The sequence below is a fragment of the Bombyx mori genome, chromosome 24 (assembly GCF_030269925.1).
Source record: "Bombyx mori chromosome 24, ASM3026992v2".
Classification (NCBI taxonomy): domain Eukaryota; kingdom Metazoa; phylum Arthropoda; class Insecta; order Lepidoptera; family Bombycidae; genus Bombyx; species Bombyx mori.
The window spans coordinates 10,230,589-10,250,376 of NC_085130.1; the positions used below are offsets into that span (position 1 = coordinate 10,230,589).

The following is a 19,788-nucleotide window of genomic DNA, read 5'->3' on the forward strand; positions in this document are numbered from 1 at the left end:
ATATTTTCAGTGATTCCTCTTCTAAAGTCAAAATGAAATTGCAGCACAAACCTTGTTTTTATTACCTCAGTGGGTAGACGAGCATACGGACCACGGTATCCATCGCTAATAAATGTTAGCGATGCCAGTGACATAGTCAAGATAGCTAAGCTCCTGCTAACCGCAAAGGCACGGAATATTGTCTATAGATTAGGTTGGGGATCACTTATAATCAAATAGGTGTTTTTTTATCACCCTTGTAGGCAGACGAGCAAACCACCTGGTGGTGAGTGATTACCGTCGCCCATGGACTTCAGCAATGCCAGGGGCAGAGCCAAGCCGCTGCCTACATCCGCCCACTTTGGATACAAATAAATGTTTTTTTTATTGCCCTTCTAGGCAGACGAGCATACGGCCCACCTGATGGTGAGTAGTTACCGTCGCCCATGGACTTCAGCGATCCCAGGGGCAGAGCCAAGCCGCTGCCTACATCCGCCCACTTTGGATACTAATAAATGTTTTTTTTTTATTGCCCTTGTAGGCAGACGAGCATACGAACCACCTGATGGTGAATGGTTACCGCCGCCCATGGACTTCAGCAATGCCAGGGGTAGAGCCAAGCCGCTGCCTACATCCGCCCACTTTGGATACAAATAAATGTTTTTTTTATTGCCCTTGTAGGCAGACGAGCATACGGCCCACCTGATGGTGAGTGGTTACCGTCGCCCATGGACTTCAGCGATGCCAGGGGCAGAGCCAAGCCGCTGCCTACATCCGCCCACTTTGGATACAAATAAATGTTTTTTTTTTATTGCCCTTGTAGGCAGACGAGCATACGACCCACCTGATGGTGAGTGGTTACCGTCGCCCATAGACTTCAGCAATGGCAGAGGCAGAGCCAAGCCGCTGCCTACAAAAACTATTTCTTCACGATTGGAAGCAATCAAGTATTATTACTTACTTCTGTTTATAGCAATCTCATTGAGACATTGACCTCATACCTCAAGGTGCCATTAACCTCAATGCACGCTCTGCCCAGGGAGTGACAAAAAAGGTAATTAAAAAAATTTAGTACCAATATCGACTCTTCGGTATTTCCTGTTCTATCCGGATATCCCGCTGTGTGCAACCAGCTCACTTGCCCGCCAAATGTTGATCCGTAATGAAGTAATAAGTACATAATATATAATTAAATGCATCGGCACACTTTGCCTAAGCGAATATATGCCATAAAAATATAATATTCTTATAAGGAGGACGGCTTTTGCGGGCGTAATGTACTTTGGGGTTTATCGATTCTCAACTGTTCAGTTTAGGTACAGACTAGTTTTGGGAATGCTCACTTTTCTCTCTGTTAATAGAAGAGACGGGCTCTGTTTGTTTTCTTTCTAATACGCTTTTATTAGCTTCAGACCTATGTATGTTTGTAACGGAATCTTTGAACATGATTTTGACCCCTTTCAAAACGTAGGATTAACTCGAAATTTGGTATACTTATTAAGGACCGATGACAATTCATAATTTAAAAAAAAGTTGAAAAATAATAATTGGAAAATTAGAAATACAATTAAAAAATTAAAAATAAATAATAGTTTAAAAAAATATCTTGAAAAGTACCCCACGCTTTTTTTACAATAAAATCATTTTTTCTTACACTAGTTTTAATTAAAATTTATTTTCTAATTTTTAGTTGGATTTTCTATAAAAGCGTATTTTGTTAGTTTTTTTAAACGATTATTTATTTGGTCTCTCTCTCTTCGATCGGTTCCTCACTGCTGAGGATCGTGACTCCGTCCGATTTCGTCAACCAACTGTCTCCATTGACCCCGCCCTGCAGCCCGGTGGAGTGCGTCGCTGATAGGCATCCCCAGTTCCTCCGCTATTTGGTCCGACCATCGTTTTTTTATTTGGTAAAGCCCATTGTTTTCTTTTTCCCTATCTATTCACAGCTAACTAGCTAGCTAGCTATTGCAGCTACGCCCGGGTAGGAGAACTCACGGGCTCAGCCTGAGAGAGTTTGCTAACACTGGCTCTAGCAAGAGCAGTGATTCACAGAATCTACCCCCGGATCGGAATCGCGACCCACTTAAAAGATCCGGCGAGAAACTCAGTGGGCTGTGTCTATGGGTTATTTCGCTCGAGGACGCTGACCGGTGCTTGAAGAGCCTTGACAGTGACAGACTTTTGCTTACTCTCAGCATGACACTCCTCCTCCTTGTGTCTTGTTCCTCAGTGCTGAAGGTCGTGACCTTTACGGAGCACTTTCGAATGGACTAGGTTCCTCCGTTCCTTTCTATCCTCTGCGCAATGATTAGCGACATCGATACTGGAGTCCAATGTGGCCTTAATTTGCATGACACTAAGCAAACCAGACTTCTTTCCTAAATTATAATTGTTACGACAATTTAGAACTATCTCGAATTATGAAATTTACCTATCGCTTACAGACAACCGGCAAACACTTAATTGCTGATGGTAGGACGTTTTGTGAGTCCGCACGGGTAGCTACTACCATCCTGCCTATTTCTGCCGTGAAGCAGTAATTCGTTTCGGTTAGAAGGGCAGGGCAGCCGTTGTACTGTACAAGCTGAGACTCAGAACTGATGTCTCAAGTTAGTTCGCGGCATCAACCTGGTGATGGCTATGAGCTCCGGTGATCACTTAACATCAGGTGGTTGTGAGCGCGTCCATTCATCTAATCCTCTAAGTTGCAAATAAAGCAATGCAGAATCAAGTGGACTATTGAAATCTGTGTATTTATTTCCTGGCTAATGGAAGCGAAGCTTACAATTAAGAGATAGGGGGCATTGTGAGGATTATACTACTCTGTCAAGAGACAAACGATTAAGGACGTATTCCCTTCCACAGTGTTTCCTGTGTGTCATGACATGTCTTCTTAAATCGAAGTTTGTCACAGCTTTAAGCTGTAGCCAATTCAGTGCCCTCAGTAGCTCAGCAGGTAGGTACCACCGCCTTACCTATTTCTGCCGTGAAGCAGTAATGCGTTTCGGTCTGAAGGGTAGGGCAGCCGTTGTAACTGTACTGAAATTTTAGAACTTATATCTCAAGGTGGGTGGGGCATTTGCGTTGTAGATGTCTATGGGCTCCAGTAACCACTTAACACCAGGTGGGCTGTGAGCTCGTCCACCCATCTAAGCAATAAAAAAAAAAAAAAAAAAAAAGCTGATGTTTATGAGCGGGGAGGATATGAGTTTGTTTGTTTGCCCATGTACGCATCAAAAAAGAAACTTAAATTAACCATATTCGTATCATACCACAGGAGCGTAATAATCTATACTTAATTTTAAAAAGCTGAAAAGTTTGTTTGTTTGAATGTGCTAATCTCAGGAACTACTAGATCGATTTGAAAAGTTCTTTCAGTGTCAGATAGCCCATTTATGGAGGAAGGCTATAGGTTTTATAACATCACGCTAAGTCCAATGCAAACGCACCAATAAAGTATGTTTCAAAATCGGGGTTTTAATCTCTTTCGAGATCTTCCGCTGCGTGCGCTGCGGAAACGGTTAAAGTTTCGCTAAAGTAATGTATGAGAGAATTGTTCCCCTTTAAAAGATCTAAAAAACTCCGCGACAGCATATGTCTATATGTTAAGGTTGGCTCACTATAATGTTTTTTATGTTAAACAAATTTCTTCCAAAATAAAGCGTTTTTTGTGAAGGTGTTTTTATTTTCTCTTATTTTTTCAAGATCCCTCATCAGATTTTGATGTAAACAGGACCATTCGGGAAGTCTACCCTATAACAATTTTTTTTTTATCAGAATCGGTTCAAGCATTCTCGAGAATTCGGTGAACATACATAGATAAAAAATTATGGTCGAATTGATAACTTCCTCTTTTGAAGTCGGTTAAAAAGCGTGATTTTGCTACCTTAAATAACTCCTTAACATTATATTATTATTCAAAAATATTTTCTCTATTATACGTAGAACGTAAATGAAGAGGCGGGTAAAATTTAGCGTTATGCCAAAGTAACTATACCACGCGGACGAAGTCGCGGGCAAAAGCTAGTCCACGTGAACAGACAGTGTCTATTGTATTGTGAAATTGAAAATTTACTTTATTATTCGAAGCATTTCATTCTCGTTCGTGAGAAATATTGATAGATTTTGACAAATCACGTCACATTGTTTATGTCTTCGCGATTTTTTTTCCTACCTAAGCTGATGGTCTAGAGAGACCATATCAGCGTAACCTTCACTAGTAAGTGAGCTCGCGGGGCTCAAGCCTGATGATGTTGCTAACATAAACCCTAGGAAGAGCCCTGCTTCGCAGAATCTACTACCGGATCGGAAACGCGACCCACTGAGAAGATCCGGCGAGAAACTCAGTGGGCTGTGTCTGTGGGTTAATTTACTCGTCGAGCTCTTCGTCGCAAGCGACGGGTTCGACGAGAACGATGACTGATGATTGAGGTACCTAAAAGCACCGTTAGTGGATCGGGAGGATCCGAAAGACGTGTCGAGCTGCGTTGTTAGACTGATAATAAAATAAAACACAATAAATAATTAACGTTGTGTAATTATAAGAATTAAGGTGACCTTCCTTAGACAAATAGGTTTAGGGCCGGTCGCGTTGATACAGTTAAAACAACAGAATCGAATTAATTAAGAAGATTAAACTGTTTAGTTGGTTACATAGAACTCTTAACTACCGGAATTCGATAGTCAGTAACTGTGGGTTAATTTACTCGCCGAGCCCTTCGTCGCAAGCGACGGGTTTGACGAGAACGATGTCCAGTGCTTGAGGTACCTAAAAATACCGTTAGTGGATCGGGAGGATTCGAAATGATTTGGTCTGAATGTTGTTGTTCAGAACTTGAACATATACGAGCTTATCTTGTAAATGTTGTATAATAGCTACTACCCCTGCCACTTATTCCACCGAATCTGTCTCGACATTGTTTGCCAAAAAGTAGCTATAATAAATAATCGTCTATCTCCCGTGTGCCTAACGAAAAGAATTTTGAAATATTATGTTCAACAAGATATTAAAGATTAAAAAAACCGTTATGTCGACGCCAGTGCTCTTAACTAGTGCTAGGAACTTTTAAATACTTGTAAGGCTTCAGCGATCTTAATATAGCGCGATGATCTTCGAAATAAACATCCAATACGATCTGGTGGTGTTCGATTTTGTTCTTGATGCCACTTTGTCGGGTTTCCGGATCGAATTTAGTTTGAAAACAATCTTCTGTGGACTAGCGGCGTTGTTCTTAGATAAATTCGACGAATTAGCCGCGAACTTCGGGTTGTTTGTAGGGAATTTCGAAGTCACAATGTCCTAAACCGTACCAAACGGCTCTGGAAATAAGTGGTGGTAGGACCTCTTATGAGTCCGCGCGGGTAGGTACCACCGCCCTGCCGATTTCTGCCTTGAAGCAGTAATGCGTTTCGGTTTGAAGGGTGGGGCGGCCGTTGTAACTATACTTGAGAGCTTAGAACTTGTATCTCAGGGTGGGTGGCGCATTTACGTTGTAGATGTCTATGGGCTTCTGTAACCACTTAACATAGGTGGGCTGTGAGCTCGCCCACACATCTAAGCTATAAAAAATAATTAAATAAATAACTACCCTTGACGGTGTTTGTCGAGCGTTAAGCATGTCTTCAAACGGCTGTTCAAAAGACTTCTGAGTGTCATTCAGCGAGCAAAGTGTGAGCTTTATTCTGTTTTTTGCGGGCCAAAGGCTAAACCTTCTAGTGCGTTTGGAGATGTACGGGATATGTGGGCCTAAGCCACACTTCTGAAGTCGTCGTGGCCTAAAGGATTTAAGACGTCCGGTGCATTCTTGTTGAGCGATGTACCGGTGTTCGAATCCCGCAGGCGAGTACCGATTTTTCTCTTGCAATACGTACTCAACAAATGTTCACGATTGACTTTTACGGTGAAGGAATAACATCGTGTAATAAAAATCAAACCCGCAAAATTATAATTTGCGTAATTACTGGTGGTAGGACCTCTTGTGAGTCCGGGTAGGTATTTTTTTTTTATTGCCCTTGTAGGCAGACGAGCATACGGCCCACCTGATGGTGAGTGGTTACCGTCGCCCATGGACTTCAGCAATGCCAGGGGCAGAGCCAAGCCGCTGCCTACCGCTTAATACTCTCCACAAGCCTCGTTTGAAGAAGGACATCTTGGCGATGGTAAAAACGAGATGCCGGTATCATCTCGAACAACTCCTCAGAGCACTCCCCATGTATCACCACCCTGCCTATTTCGGCCGTGAAGCAGTAATGCGTTTCGGTTTGAAGGGTGGGGCAGCCGTCGTAACTATACTTCAGAGCTTAGAACTTATATCTCAAGGTGGGTGGCGCATTTACGTTGTAGATGTCTATGGACTTCAGTAACCACTTAACACCAAGTGGGCTGTGAGCTCGTCCACACATGTAAGCAATAAAAAAAGCGGCCAAAGATGTCCTTTATTATTATTATTATTATTAAATTCTTTATTTCAGATAATGATCCATATAAATGTTAGTAACAAATATTTCTTAAAAATAAATTAGTAAGGACACAGTAATAAAAGAAAACAACAACATACATACTACATACGATTGCAATAGCGATTGCAATGGCCTTTAGCCAGGCCTCTAGTAGGTAGAGGTTTACCCACTAACCGACTATCGCCCCAGCCCAGAAATATATGTCTATCACCATGTAGACCGCGTTCTCAACTGCGTTTTATTTTCGTACCTGATAGCTGGTGGCTTAAATAGGTATTCCAGTTAAGCTCAACCTAGGAGAAGACTTGCTAACACTAGCCCTAGCAAGAACAGTGCTTCGCAGAATCTACCACCGGATCGGAAACGCGACCCACCGAGAGGATCCGGCGAGAAACTCAGCGGCCTGTTCTGGTCTGCGATTTAACAAAGTAAGCATCTACATAATCTATACTATAATATTATAAAGAGGAAAGATTTGTTTGTTTGTTTGATATGAATAGGCTCCGAAACTACTGAACCGATTTGAAATTTTTTTTTACTGTTTGGAAGCTACACTATTCCCGAGTGACATAGGTTATAACTTTTTTTGAAAAAAATTAGAGATCCTTACTAAAACTCTAATAATGTAACCCTAGGTGTAAAAAAACACCTAACATTCTTTACATCTCGTGCCCTGCGAAAACTATTGATGATAGAATAAAATAATGTACTACGACCTTGTAGAACACATAATTATTTAGAAAAAGTTTCGCGACAGCATATGTCTTACTTAAGCTAATTATTAATACCTTACAAATGTTTTGGTTTATACTGGTAATTTGGAAGTAGACTAAATAAATAAATAAATAAATGTCTAACTATTGTAGTTATGCCGCAATAAGTGTTCTTTTATTTAAAAATATAAAACAACGTCAAATATCATTGAAATTTTTGTTAAAGACCCGAGCGGAGCCGGAGCGGGCCGCTACTCTATATATATAAAAATGAATTGCTGTTCGTTAGTCTCGCTAAAACTCGAGAACGGCTGGACCGATTTGGCTAATTTCGGTCTTGAATTATTCGTGGAAGTCCAGAGAAGGTTCAACAGGTACCTACATAAATATGAAGATGCTCGGAATTAAACAAAAATAACAATTTTGTTTTCCCTTTGATGTGTCCCCCGTCGGACGGATTCCTTTTGTTTGTTTTAAGTTTATTTTATACAAAAGCTTAGGTCTTTTATTTATCGATTGAGGCACTACGAAGTCTGCCGGGTCTGGCAGTTGATAATATTAATTTTATTTTCTCGCGAAGAAATCTTATTAGCTTGTGTCACGAACAGAATCCGTCCGGAGTAGCAAATAAGAAGTCGATCGAAAATAAACCGCAATCTTACATTAAGGCTGCCTGCAACAATTATTAAATGGTATAATCGCCGGATCCAATAACAGAACAGTCACGAACAAAAGATTGAATTAAAACCACTTTCAAAGTTTAATCTAGCGTTTTTATATAGTATGCAATAGCTTTGCATACTATCGCGGGCCTTGAGCGCGGCGACCGAATCATGAAATTCCGTAACGAAAAAAACCTAACACCCCTCACTTCGCCTACCATGTAGCTCGCGTTCAACACATTCACACGTTGCGCTTGTGTAGTGTTTGTGAATAAGCGCGTGGCGTGACGTTACACTGCATGCGCATCATGAAAAGTCTGCCATCTCCCTCTCGCGCGGTCTAGCTTTTGAATGTGAAGGGGACAATTAAGGTTTTGCTTTTATAAATGTTTAATATAGCGTGGTCTTGTTTTATTATTGTTTTAATATTAAATTATCATTGTCTAATTATAATTGCATAAGTTGATAAAAAATGCTATGCAATAGCTTTACCGCGGCAATTCCCGAGAGCCACACGTTTTTTATTTATTTATTATGCACACAATTCACATCACAAGCTAAAAAGATACATAAAAAATAACTACAAGTAAAAAGTACCAAAATGGTTGATTTATTTTAAACGGTGAATTGCGAGAAAATAAATGCATATACTTTGACATTAATTTATTTCATAGAATATCAAAATACTTTCCATATTATTTTTTAAAAAAAAGATATCTCTGAACAAACGTCACATTTAGTTAACCTAAAAATATGACACAATTAATAAAATAAAATTTGTTTTCGTAAGCATCTTACAATTATCATTGATTTATCAACGAAATTAAATTTTAAGGTAAAAATTGTGTAATGTGTAATGCATACGCGTGTTTTTACGCATCATTAGTGGGGTGGTAGAATGTTATATTATGTTATATAATGTTATATTATAATGCCTTTGCAGCAGGCACATGGAGGGAAAAAAAGAGAAAAAATGTAATGATATAAAATGTATCTGTTGGTTTTTTTCTTTTTTTTTTAGGTTACTAACATAGATTATAAGTAATACTTACTAACAAAATGTTATGGTTTAAAAAAAACTGAAATAAAGTATAAAAAGAAAATAAAAAAAATATATATGAAAGCTACCTACACGGGTTCGTGATGATCCAATACTCTCTCACGAGGGTCTGCAAGCTGAATTGGCAGTTGGACGTGGAGTATACGGGTTCTTGAGTGGAGACTAATTCTGTCTAGAGCGAGGATCGGACTAGAAGGGTGTGAGATAGAGTGGGAGTTGTTTTAGTTTGGTGGGCCTTTAACATATTCGAAACCGGATCCCACATATTTCGCACGTCCCCTCGCGCGGGAAGCTTTTTTTTTTATTGCGTAGATGGACGACCTCACAGCCCACCTGGTGTTAAGTGGTTACTGGAGCCTATAGACATCTACAACGTAAATGCGCCACCCACCTTGTGATATAAGTTGTAAGGTCTCAAGTATAGTTACAACGGCTGCCCCGCCCTTCAAACCGAAACGCATTACTGCTTCACGGCAGAAATAGGCAGGGTGGTGGTACCTACGCGTGCGGACTCACATGAGGTCCTACCACCAGTAGGAAGTTCAGCCTTCATGGACGAGGAGACCCGAAGACCTAGCTCAGTGTCAATTGGGTCTGGCCTATACCCAACTCGAGCCGATGATCTGTCTGATAAGTGACCAAAGTCACGGCGTACCAGTTAAGTGCTTCTTGAAGCCCGTGGACATCACAACGTGAATGCAACCACTAAGCTTGCCGTAAGTGTGTAAAAATTCTTGCCAGGTAGAATTGCATTTCTTTAATTTGTAATCAAAACATCAAATCTCGATGGATGGTTTTTCAGTTTAGTGAAGAGAACCACCCGATATTCTTAAGCATCTGCCACGCGTCGATGAGCGGAGTCAACACTGAAGAAAGAGAGTACCAACCTTCCCTGGAAGGAACATTCCTCCTTATATAAGAATAGTCTTCACCCGAAGGCGTCAGTGCAAAAACAAACGTTAATGAAGTAGGAATCTCTTAGAGTTCGGAAATGTCTCTCATAAATGTCAAGAGCTTAACTCCCGGCAGTTATGAAATGAGCTAATAAAGACATGCATCATGGATTACAAGGAGATGAAGAAACTCGAAGAGGAATTGCTACAGCAATTGACGGAAGGTAAGTGATGACACAGTCCTCTGCAGCTCGGTACTGATCCCGAGCTCTTCTCGTGCACAAACAGACGTAGATCCGACCTACATCTAGCCTCTAGTCCTATACTACACTACTACAGACACAGTCCTCTGCAGCTCGGTACTGATCCCGAGCTCTTCTCGTGCACAAACAGACACAGATCCGACCTACATCTAGCCTCTAGTCCTATACTACACTACTACAGACACAGTCCTCTGCAGCTCTGTACTAATCCCGAGCTCTTCTCGTACACAAACAGACGTAGATCCGACCTACATCTAGCCTCTAGTCCTATACTACACTACTACAGACACAGTCCTCTGCAGCTCGGTACTGATCCCGAGCTCTTCTCGTGCACAAACAGACACAGATCCGACCTACATCTAGCCTCTAGTCCTATACTACACTACTACAGACACAGTCCTCTGCAGCTCTGTACTAATCCCGAGCTCTTCTCGTACACAAACAGACGTAGATCCGACCTACATCTAGCCTCTAGTCCTATACTACACTACTACAGACACAGTCCTCTGCAGCTCTGTACTAATCCCGAGCTCTTCTCGTGCACAAACAGACGTAGATCCGACCTACATCTAGCCTCTAGTCCTATACTACACTACTACAGACACAGTCCTCTGCAGCTCGGTACTGATCCCGAGCTCTTCTCGTGCACAAACAGACACAGATCCGACCTACATCTAGCCTCTAGTCCTATACTACACTACTACAGACACAGTCCTCTGCAGCTCTGTACTAATCCCGAGCTCTTCTCGTACACAAACAGACGTAGATCCGACCTACATCTAGCCTCTAGTCCTATACTACACTACTACAGACACAGTCCTCTGCAGCTCGGTACTGATCCCGAGCTCTTCTCGTGCACAAACAGACACAGATCCGACCTACATCTAGCCTCTAGTCCTATACTACACTACTACAGACACAGTACTCTGCAGCTCGGTACTGATCCCGAGCTCTTCTCGTGCACAAACAGACACAGATCCGACCTACATCTAGCCTCTAGTCCTATACTACACTACTACAGACACAGTACTCTGCAGCTCTGTACTGATCTCGAGCTCTTCTCGTACACAAACAGACACAGATCCGACCTACATCTAGCCTCTAGTCCTATACTACACTACTACAGACACAGTACTCTGCAGCTCGGTACTGATCCCGAGCTCTTCTCGTGCACAAACAGACACAGATCCGACCTACATCTAGCCTCTAGTCCTATACTACACTACTACAGACACAGTACTCTGCAGCTCTGTACTGATCTCGAGCTCTTCTCGTACACAAACAGACACAGATCCGACCTACATCTAGCCTCTAGTCCTATACTACACTACTACAGACACAGTCCTCTGCAGCTCGGTACTGATCCCGAGCTCTTCTCGTACACAAACAGACACAGATCCGACCTACATCTAGCCTCTAGTCCTATACTGCACTACTACAGATACAGTCCTCTGCAGCTCGGTACTGATCCCGAGCTCTTCTCGTGCACAAACAGACACAGATCCGACCTACATCTAGCCTCTAGTCATATACTACACTACTACAGACACAGTCCTCTGCAGCTCTGTACTGATCCCTAGCTCTTCTCGTACACAAACAGACGTAGATCCGACCTACATCTAGCCTCTAGTCCTATACTACACTACTACAGACATAGTCCTCTGCAGCTCGGTACTGATCCCGAGCTCTTCTCGTGCACAAACAGAGACAGATCCGACCTACATCTAGCCTCTAGTCCTATACTACACTACTACAGACACAGTCCTCTGCAGCTCTGTACTAATCCCGAGCTCTTCTCGTACACAAACAGACGTAGATCCGACCTACATCTAGCCTCTAGTCCTATACTACACTACTACAGACACAGTCCTCTGCAGCTCGGTACTGATCCCGAGCTCTTCTCGTGCACAAACAGACGCAGATCCGACCTACATCTAGCCTCTAGTCCTATACTACACTACTACAGACACAGTCCTCTGCAGCTCTGTACTGATCCCGAGCTCTTCTCGTACACAAACAGACGTAGATCCGACCTACATCTAGCCTCTAGTCCTATACTACACTACTACAGACACAGTCCTCTGCAGCTCTGTACTGATCCCGAGCTATTCTCGTGCACAAACAGACACAGATCCGACCTACATCTAGCCTCTAGTCCTATACTACACTACTACAGACACAGTCCTCTGCAGCTCTGTACTGATCCCGAGCTCTTCTCGTACACAAACAGACGTAGATCCGACCTACATCTAGCCTCTAGTCCTATACTACACTACTACAGACACAGTCCTCTGCAGCTCTGTACTGATCCCGAGCTCTTCTCGTACACAAACAGACGTAGATCCGACCTACATCTAGCCTCTAGTCCTATACTACACTACTACAGACACAGTCCTCTGCAGCTCGGTACTGATCCCGAGCTCTTCTCGTGCACAAACAGACACAGATCCGACCTACATCTAGCCTCTAGTCCTATACTACACTACTACAGACACAGTCCTCTGCATCTCTGTACTGATCCCGAGCTCTTCTCGTACACAAACAGACGTAGATCCGACCTACATCTAGCCTCTAGTCCTATACTACACTACTACAGACACAGTCCTCTGCAGCTCTGTACTGATCCCGAGCTCTTCTCGTGCACAAACAGACACAGATCCGACCTACATCTAGCCTCTAGTCCTATACTACACTACTACAGACACAGTCCTCTGCAGCTCTGTACTGATCCCGAGCTCTTCTCGTACACAAACAGACGTAGATCCGACCTACATCTAGCCTCTAGTCCTATACTACACTACTACAGACACAGTCCTCTGCAGCTCTGTACTGATCCCGAGCTCTTCTCGTACACAAACAGACGTAGATCCGACCTACATCTAGCCTCTAGTCCTATACTACACTACTACAGACACAGTCCTCTGCAGCTCGGTACTGATCCCGAGCTCTTCTCGTGCACAAACAGACACAGATCCGACCTACATCTAGCCTCTAGTCATATACTACACTACTACAGACACAGTCCTCTGCAGCTCTGTACTGATCCCGAGCTCTTCTCGTACACAAACAGACACAGATCCGACCTACATCTAGCCTCTACTACACTACACTATACTACACTACTACAGACACATCCTTTCTCTCAGGTTCAGGACCTACTGACCTATGTTTATGCTCCGTATTGGGGCCAAGAGATGATGAGAGAGCTAGTTTAAAGAGCAGCTTGAAGAAGGCATTCGGTTTCGGTTCTCGCGATAAAGCCAAAGGAAATACAGGAAAGGATATTGAATCATCTTTGTCTTCTTCCAGCGCACGTGGAAAAGGTAATCTATACGCATACTCGACAAAGCTCTTAAGCTTAGTACTTAGGTATACTCTATTAAGTTCAATGTGTACTCGTGCACCTACTCGTCCATTTCTCCCGCAAAATAGGCATCCTTCATGATTATAATTACATTACTGGTGGTAGGACCTCTTGTGAGTCCGCACGGGTACGTACCACCGCCCTGCCTATTTCTGCCGTGAAGCAGTAATGCGTTTCGGTTTGAAGGGTGGGGTAGCCGTTGTAACTATACTGAGGCCTTAGAACTTATATCTCAAGGTGGGTGGCGCATTTACGTTGTAGATGCCTATGGGCTCCAGTAACCACTTAACACCATGTGGGTTGTGAGCTCGTCCACCCAGCTAAGCAATAAAAAAAGTGAATGAAGTGATGTAGATGCACTACGACATTCATTTAGCATCAGAACCAACGTGTACCAAATTAGAAACCACATTCTAGTTGAGGGATTTTATTATTGCATTTGTAAGCAGCCGAGCATTTGGCCCACGTGATGGTAAGTAATCAGCGTCGCTCATGGACGACAGAAATAGCAGGGTCTCTCCGCAACCCTCTTATGAAGAAGGACATGTCATGGCTTTCATGTAACACCGCGGAGTTCATTCCAAAGGCGGATAGAGGATGGCCGAAAATATATCAGGAAACGCGCTCTCGGTGAAGTAGGTCATTCCAGCAATAGCTCTTGGATGATCCATCCTTACACAACAAACCTATATCACTGATGTCCCACGTCTAGAACGTTCTGATTGCAGGCTTCAAAGTTACAAGAGAGGCAGTTAAACGTTCAAAAGAATGTGGTAAATGCGGGTGTGACGAGAAAAACATAGTTTTGAGACACTCCGAAGCGAACATCAGGATCGTGACCCCGGACATCTCAACGCTATGCCCTTGTTCCTCGAACTGTTTACCCGGTAAGCTGAAGAGTTCTATATAAGTACGATGGCATATTTCAGAATAGGTACGTAGCGTCATTGGTCGTCAACGGTCATCGTTCTCTTCGACGAGTAAATTAACCCACAGACACAGCCCACTGAGTTTCTCGCCGGATCTTATCAGTGGGTCTGGTGGTAGATTCTGCGAAGCACTGCTCTTGCTAGGGCCAGTGTTAGCAACGTCATCAGGTTTGAGCCCCGTGAGCTCACCTACTCGTTAGGTTACGCTGGCATAGCCTCTCAAGTCTACCCTTAGTCAAGTCAGTCAAGTTAGTCAAGGCAGTCAAGCTTAGGTAGGAAAATTTTTTTTTTGACCAGCATTGTATAATGCTGTGGTATGATAATGATATTTAAAAGACAGATTGTTTCAGTGAAAATTAATGAGATTATGGTTTTTTTTTAGGAAAAGAAAAAATGAGAGACAACATCAGAGTCATAATCGAACCAGTCCAAATCGAATTGGATCAGAGCACGTATAGCCGTCATCCAAACGAAGATAATTCGATCATAAATCAATCAAGCTTAGAACGATTTAATATTTCCGATCACTAGTCACGAAGTTCATCTCTATTACTTCTAATAAAAAAGGTTTAAATTGATAGTTTGTTTTTGTATAAGACAATTATAGCATTGTAATTTTTATTTTTTGACGTGTAACGCCTTATAACGATGAACGTCGGTTGCACGCACGAAAAAGTGTCACGTTCCGTCTGAGCCCCTGAGCGTGCGAGCGAGAGCGCGGAATAAGCGATAGAGAGTTGGGGGTTGGGTACCAATTTTACTAATGAAATACGTACTCAACAAATTTTAATGTTCTCGATTGACATCCACGGTGAAGGAATAACATTGTGTAGTGAAAATCAAACCCGCAAAATTTTATTTGCGTAATTACTGGTGGTAGGACCTCTTGTGAGTCCGCGCGGGTAGGTACCACCACCCCTCCTATTTCTGCCATGAAGCAGTAATGCGTTTCGGTTTGAAGGGTGGGGCAGCCGTTGTAACTATACTTGAGACCTTAGAACTTATATCTCAAGGTGGGTGGCGCATTTACGTCGTAGATGTCTATGAGCTCCAGTAATCACACGCCAGGTGGGCTGTGAGCTCGTCCACGCATATAGGCAATAAAAAAAAATGTTACGTACCAATGGGTTTCACTTCTCCCCTCCCCAAGATAAGGGAATGTGGAGATTAAGCCTCCACTCCGCCCCCATCCTCGGAAATCAAACGTAATTAATGAACTTCGTATTGTACCTATTTATTTTAATAGTCATACATTGCTTTCAAATCTAAAGTATTGAACATTGAAAATGCATTAACAATGCCGTTAGCTCAATGATTCTATTCGCTTGAATGTAATCGAATAGAATCATTACAGAGAAGTGAACATTAAGTGTTTTCCTTGTTCGTGGTTATAGTGTGCTGCTAATGACAGTCCGAAAGCCAGACTTCACTAAATAATTGTTTTAAAAAAGAAAAAAAATACGCTTTTATAGAAAATCCAATTAATAAATAGAAAATAAAATTTTAGTAAATTTGAATTAAAAATAGTGTAAGAAAAATGACTTTATTGTAAAAAAAAGCGTGGGATGTTTTTCAGGATATTATCAAAATAATCCTTCTACATGAGTAGTTCTACGATATGAATAGATATGAATCTGTTCTTAAAATATTTATAACTACAGATATAATAGCCGGCAAACTTCTTGAGCATTTGTTGACGTAGTGGGGGTAAGTTTGCGCATGGTACACTCACGTGCAAAAACATTATTTACTCTGCGTCATAATGCAATTAAATTATTAAAATCAACATATGTATTTTTTTATATATTTATTAGAACATCAACAAAAAATGTAGGTTAATAATTGTAATAATTTAATCTTGGGGTAAAATAGATATTCCTTCTATTAAGTCAAAACTAGAGCTGTTGCCAGGTCTTGGTTCAGTTGAAGCGAAGCTGGTATTTGTATTTTTTTTTTTCGTTATCATAATCTTGACCATCATCATCATCACTGTTTTCATCACCCGAGTCGCTATCATCGTGATTAGTCGACATAGGGCTCATCGGTGTAGTTTACAACTCGGTCGATTCGGTCTTCTTTTTTGTCTATAATTAATTATTTTTTGAAGATATTCGATTCGTAGTAATCGAATGTTACTTTTTTCAATTACCAGCTTCCGATTATTTTCTGTTCTTTTTTTTCATCTAAAGCCTAGCTCTTTCATAATACGTCGTAAGCTTCATTCCAAGCCATTAAAATTTATATCTTCTTTAAAATTTTCGAAGCCTTTCTACGGTACGGAGTTTCGCTGCTTGTTATGTAGTTATTATGATTACATCTTTTTATTACAGATTGAACGAAATTATCCATTCCGGTAACTTTCTTCTTCCCTGATCTTTTCTTACCCGGAGTCCGAAACACGGCGAGCAAGCCAGAGCCTTTAGCTTCGTTAATAATGCACCTAACAGTCCTCACTGATGGTTATGTTACTTCCGAAGTCTGTTTTAATTTTTCCATATCATTCTTTCCCTGTTTTATAATGAAGCAATATACGTCGTACACAATTTTTCTACCCTTTCTTTTGAATACTACACCGGTTTGTCGCGGCATAGTGTATGTTTTATAAAAAATCAACAAACACTCAACAAATAGCAATGGCAACAAAGTCCACAAGTAATTATAACAAATAACTTAACGATTAATAACGATAGACTTTAATAATATAATAACTTTCCACTGTACGCAAGCGTACTTTTGGGAGCAAGCGGAATGAGGGCGCGGTGCGGGACGCAAGGTTCGACTGATCTACCAATAAAGCGCTCGATACGATTTCCCCTGCCGTCGCGCCTCACCCTCACCACCAAAGTGATCTAAAATTCGGTTCTGCGCAGTCAAGGTCATTTGCTCAAGATGTTTGCCGGTTACTATACCATGCATCCCACGCTTTTTTCTTTTCTTTTTTTTCTTCTTTTTTTTCTTATTAGTTGAATTTCAATTTTTTTATATTTTTTTTAATATATTGAATTGTCATCGGTCCTTAATAAGTATGCCAAATTTCGAGTTAACCCGACGTTTGGAAGGGGGTCAAAATTATGTTCAAAAATCCCATTACATACATACGTCTGAAGCTAATAAAAGCGTATTAAAAAGAGCTTAAGTTGCCTCCTAATTGAGGTCGTCAGCGCAAAAGTGGCCTAAACCACAACTTTTCTTAATGGTGCTTATGTATTGCAATTTATTTAAAACATAATCAATGTTGATACAAAACCGGCCTATCCCTAATTTCACCCATGGCTTACAGATGGCTTTGTAAATATTCTTTTTGCGCGTCTTGTTTTTGCCTATGAAGCATTGAAAAAAAATATTAAAACCTCAGTATCTCCGTACTAACTAACTAGTCAGGTCATAAGTATTGTCACACAGTAAAAACTTTTCTTTTAGAATGCTGGCTACAAAACAGTTTATTGAATTCGAATTCCGAATTGTTCATGAAAATAAAAATGTATACTTTTAGATATTTCACTCATTTTTAAATATGGAGTGGACGCTTAAAGAAGACCATGTTGCAGTTATTGCGTTGCATCGTTGCGGTTACGCGCCAATTCAAATTTTTAACATACTGAAAAATTTGAATATAACCAAAAGATTCGTTTATCGTACCATCAAACGATACAATGAAGACTCTAGTGTAGATGACAGGTCAAAAAGTGGTCGCCCTCGGTCTGTTAGGACTCCAGCAGTGATAAAAGCTGTGAAGGCGCGAATTCAAAGAAATCCCAAATGTAAGCAGAAACTGTTGGCCCTGCAGATGGGGTTAAGCAGAACCACGGTGAAAAGGGTGTTAAATGAAGACTTAGGGCTTCGGGCATATCGAAGAAAAACAGGACATCGTTTGAATGCTCGTCTAATGGACCTGAGACTGAAGAGATGCCGCGCTTTGTTGAAGCGGTACGCGGGAAAAAAATATCGGCAAATTTTTTTTTCGGATGAAAAAATTTTTACCGTAGAAGAGAGCTACAACAAACAAAATGATAAGGTGTACGCACACAGTAGTGAAGAAGCGAGCAACCGTATTCCGCGTGTCCAACGAGGTCATTTTCCATCCTCGCTCATGGTATGGTTGGGAGTTTCTTATTGGGGCTTAACAGAGGTACATTTTTGTGAGAAAGGTGTAAAAACGAATGCAGTTGTGTATCAAAATACAGTCCTGACGAATCTTGTGGAACCTGTTTCTCATACCATGTTCAATAACAGGCACTGGGTATTGCAACAAGATTCTGCGCCAGCTCATAGAGCGAAGAGCACACAAGACTGGCTGGCGGCGCGTGAAATCGACTTCATCCGGCACGAAGACTGGCCCTCCTCCAGTCCAGATTTGAATCCGTTACATTACAAGATATGGCAACACTTGGAGGAAAAGGCGTGCTTAAAGCCTCATCCCAATTTGGAGTCACTCAAGACATCCTTGATTAAGGCAGCCGCCGATATTGGCATGGACCTCGTTCGTGCTGCGATAGACGACTGGCCGCGCAGATTGAAAGCCTGTATACAAAATCACGGAGGTCATTTTGAATAAACTTTAGTCTCATAAGAATCTATGTTTTGTTAAGTTCATTTTGGTATATGAATGGTTACATAATGAATAAACTTGTTTCAATTATTTTACATTAAACATGTGACAGAATTTATGACCTGACTAGGTATAGTAAGCCCACTATAAATAGTAAGGTCACTTTTGCGCTGACTGACTCAATTATGTTAGAACGAAGATTACTCACTAGATCGCTGTTGTAATACCCGCATAAAACCCGCACCCCATTGTAGCCCGTTGTTAATAAACAAAACCTACTAATTTTATAAACGCGAAAGTTTGTAAGAATGTATGGTTGTATATTTGTTACTCTTTCTCGCGAAAACTACCTACTGGATGGATACTGATAAAACTTTACAATAATATAGCTTACACATCAGAATAATTTAAAAGCTATAATTTCTAAAGATATAGTATGAATTACCCAAAATATAACGATAAGTGTCAAGTAGTTTAAAAAAATCTGCCATCTTATTTTCATAATCAATAATAAATTACAATTCACGAAGCGAAGCAAGAGTGGGTCGCTAGTCTATACTATACTCATCTATACTATTATCTACAGTGGTTATTACGGATGTTCCGGTATAACTACTGAACCTTGCATCCGATTGACTTGAAACTTGGTATCCATGTAGAAAATACATCTACTTAATGGATAGGCTAATATTTATAAATATGAGTGTTGGACTCCCTAGACCAGTTGCGGGGGCTTTAATGATGAGAATCCTTGTGGGGGCGCTAATGATCAAAAACACTTAATTTAAAATTTCAGCTTTTATCAACTTATTATTGATTATTATTATTATCATGTAAATTAACTTCTATACTAATTTAAAAACCTACAGTGGTTTTTACGGATGTTCCGTTATAACTACTGAACCATGCATCCG

At 41.2% G+C, this 19,788-nt stretch overlaps 1 protein-coding gene across 3 annotated transcripts; it reads left to right on the forward strand.

Annotated features, from left to right (window-relative positions):
* The first annotated feature begins 8,513 nt into the window (after positions 1-8,513).
* On the forward strand, positions 8,514-14,903 carry LOC101744840 (uncharacterized). 3 transcript variants are annotated; one of them, XM_021348109.2, is made up of 5 exons: positions 8,514-8,651; positions 9,679-9,993; positions 13,179-13,355; positions 14,125-14,283; positions 14,708-14,903. In XM_021348109.2, the coding sequence occupies exons 2-5, from the start codon at positions 9,936-9,938 to the stop codon at positions 14,854-14,856; spliced, it is 543 nt and encodes a 180-aa protein (XP_021203784.1). In that variant the 5' UTR covers positions 8,514-8,651; positions 9,679-9,935; the 3' UTR covers positions 14,857-14,903. The 3 variants fall into 3 exon arrangements, with proteins under 3 accessions (XP_021203784.1, XP_004926341.1, XP_021203785.1); XM_004926284.5 differs by having other exon boundaries at positions 8,559-8,791; XM_021348110.3 differs by lacking the exon at positions 8,514-8,651 and adding an exon at positions 9,416-9,592.
* The last annotated feature ends 4,885 nt before the right edge of the window (positions 14,904-19,788 follow it).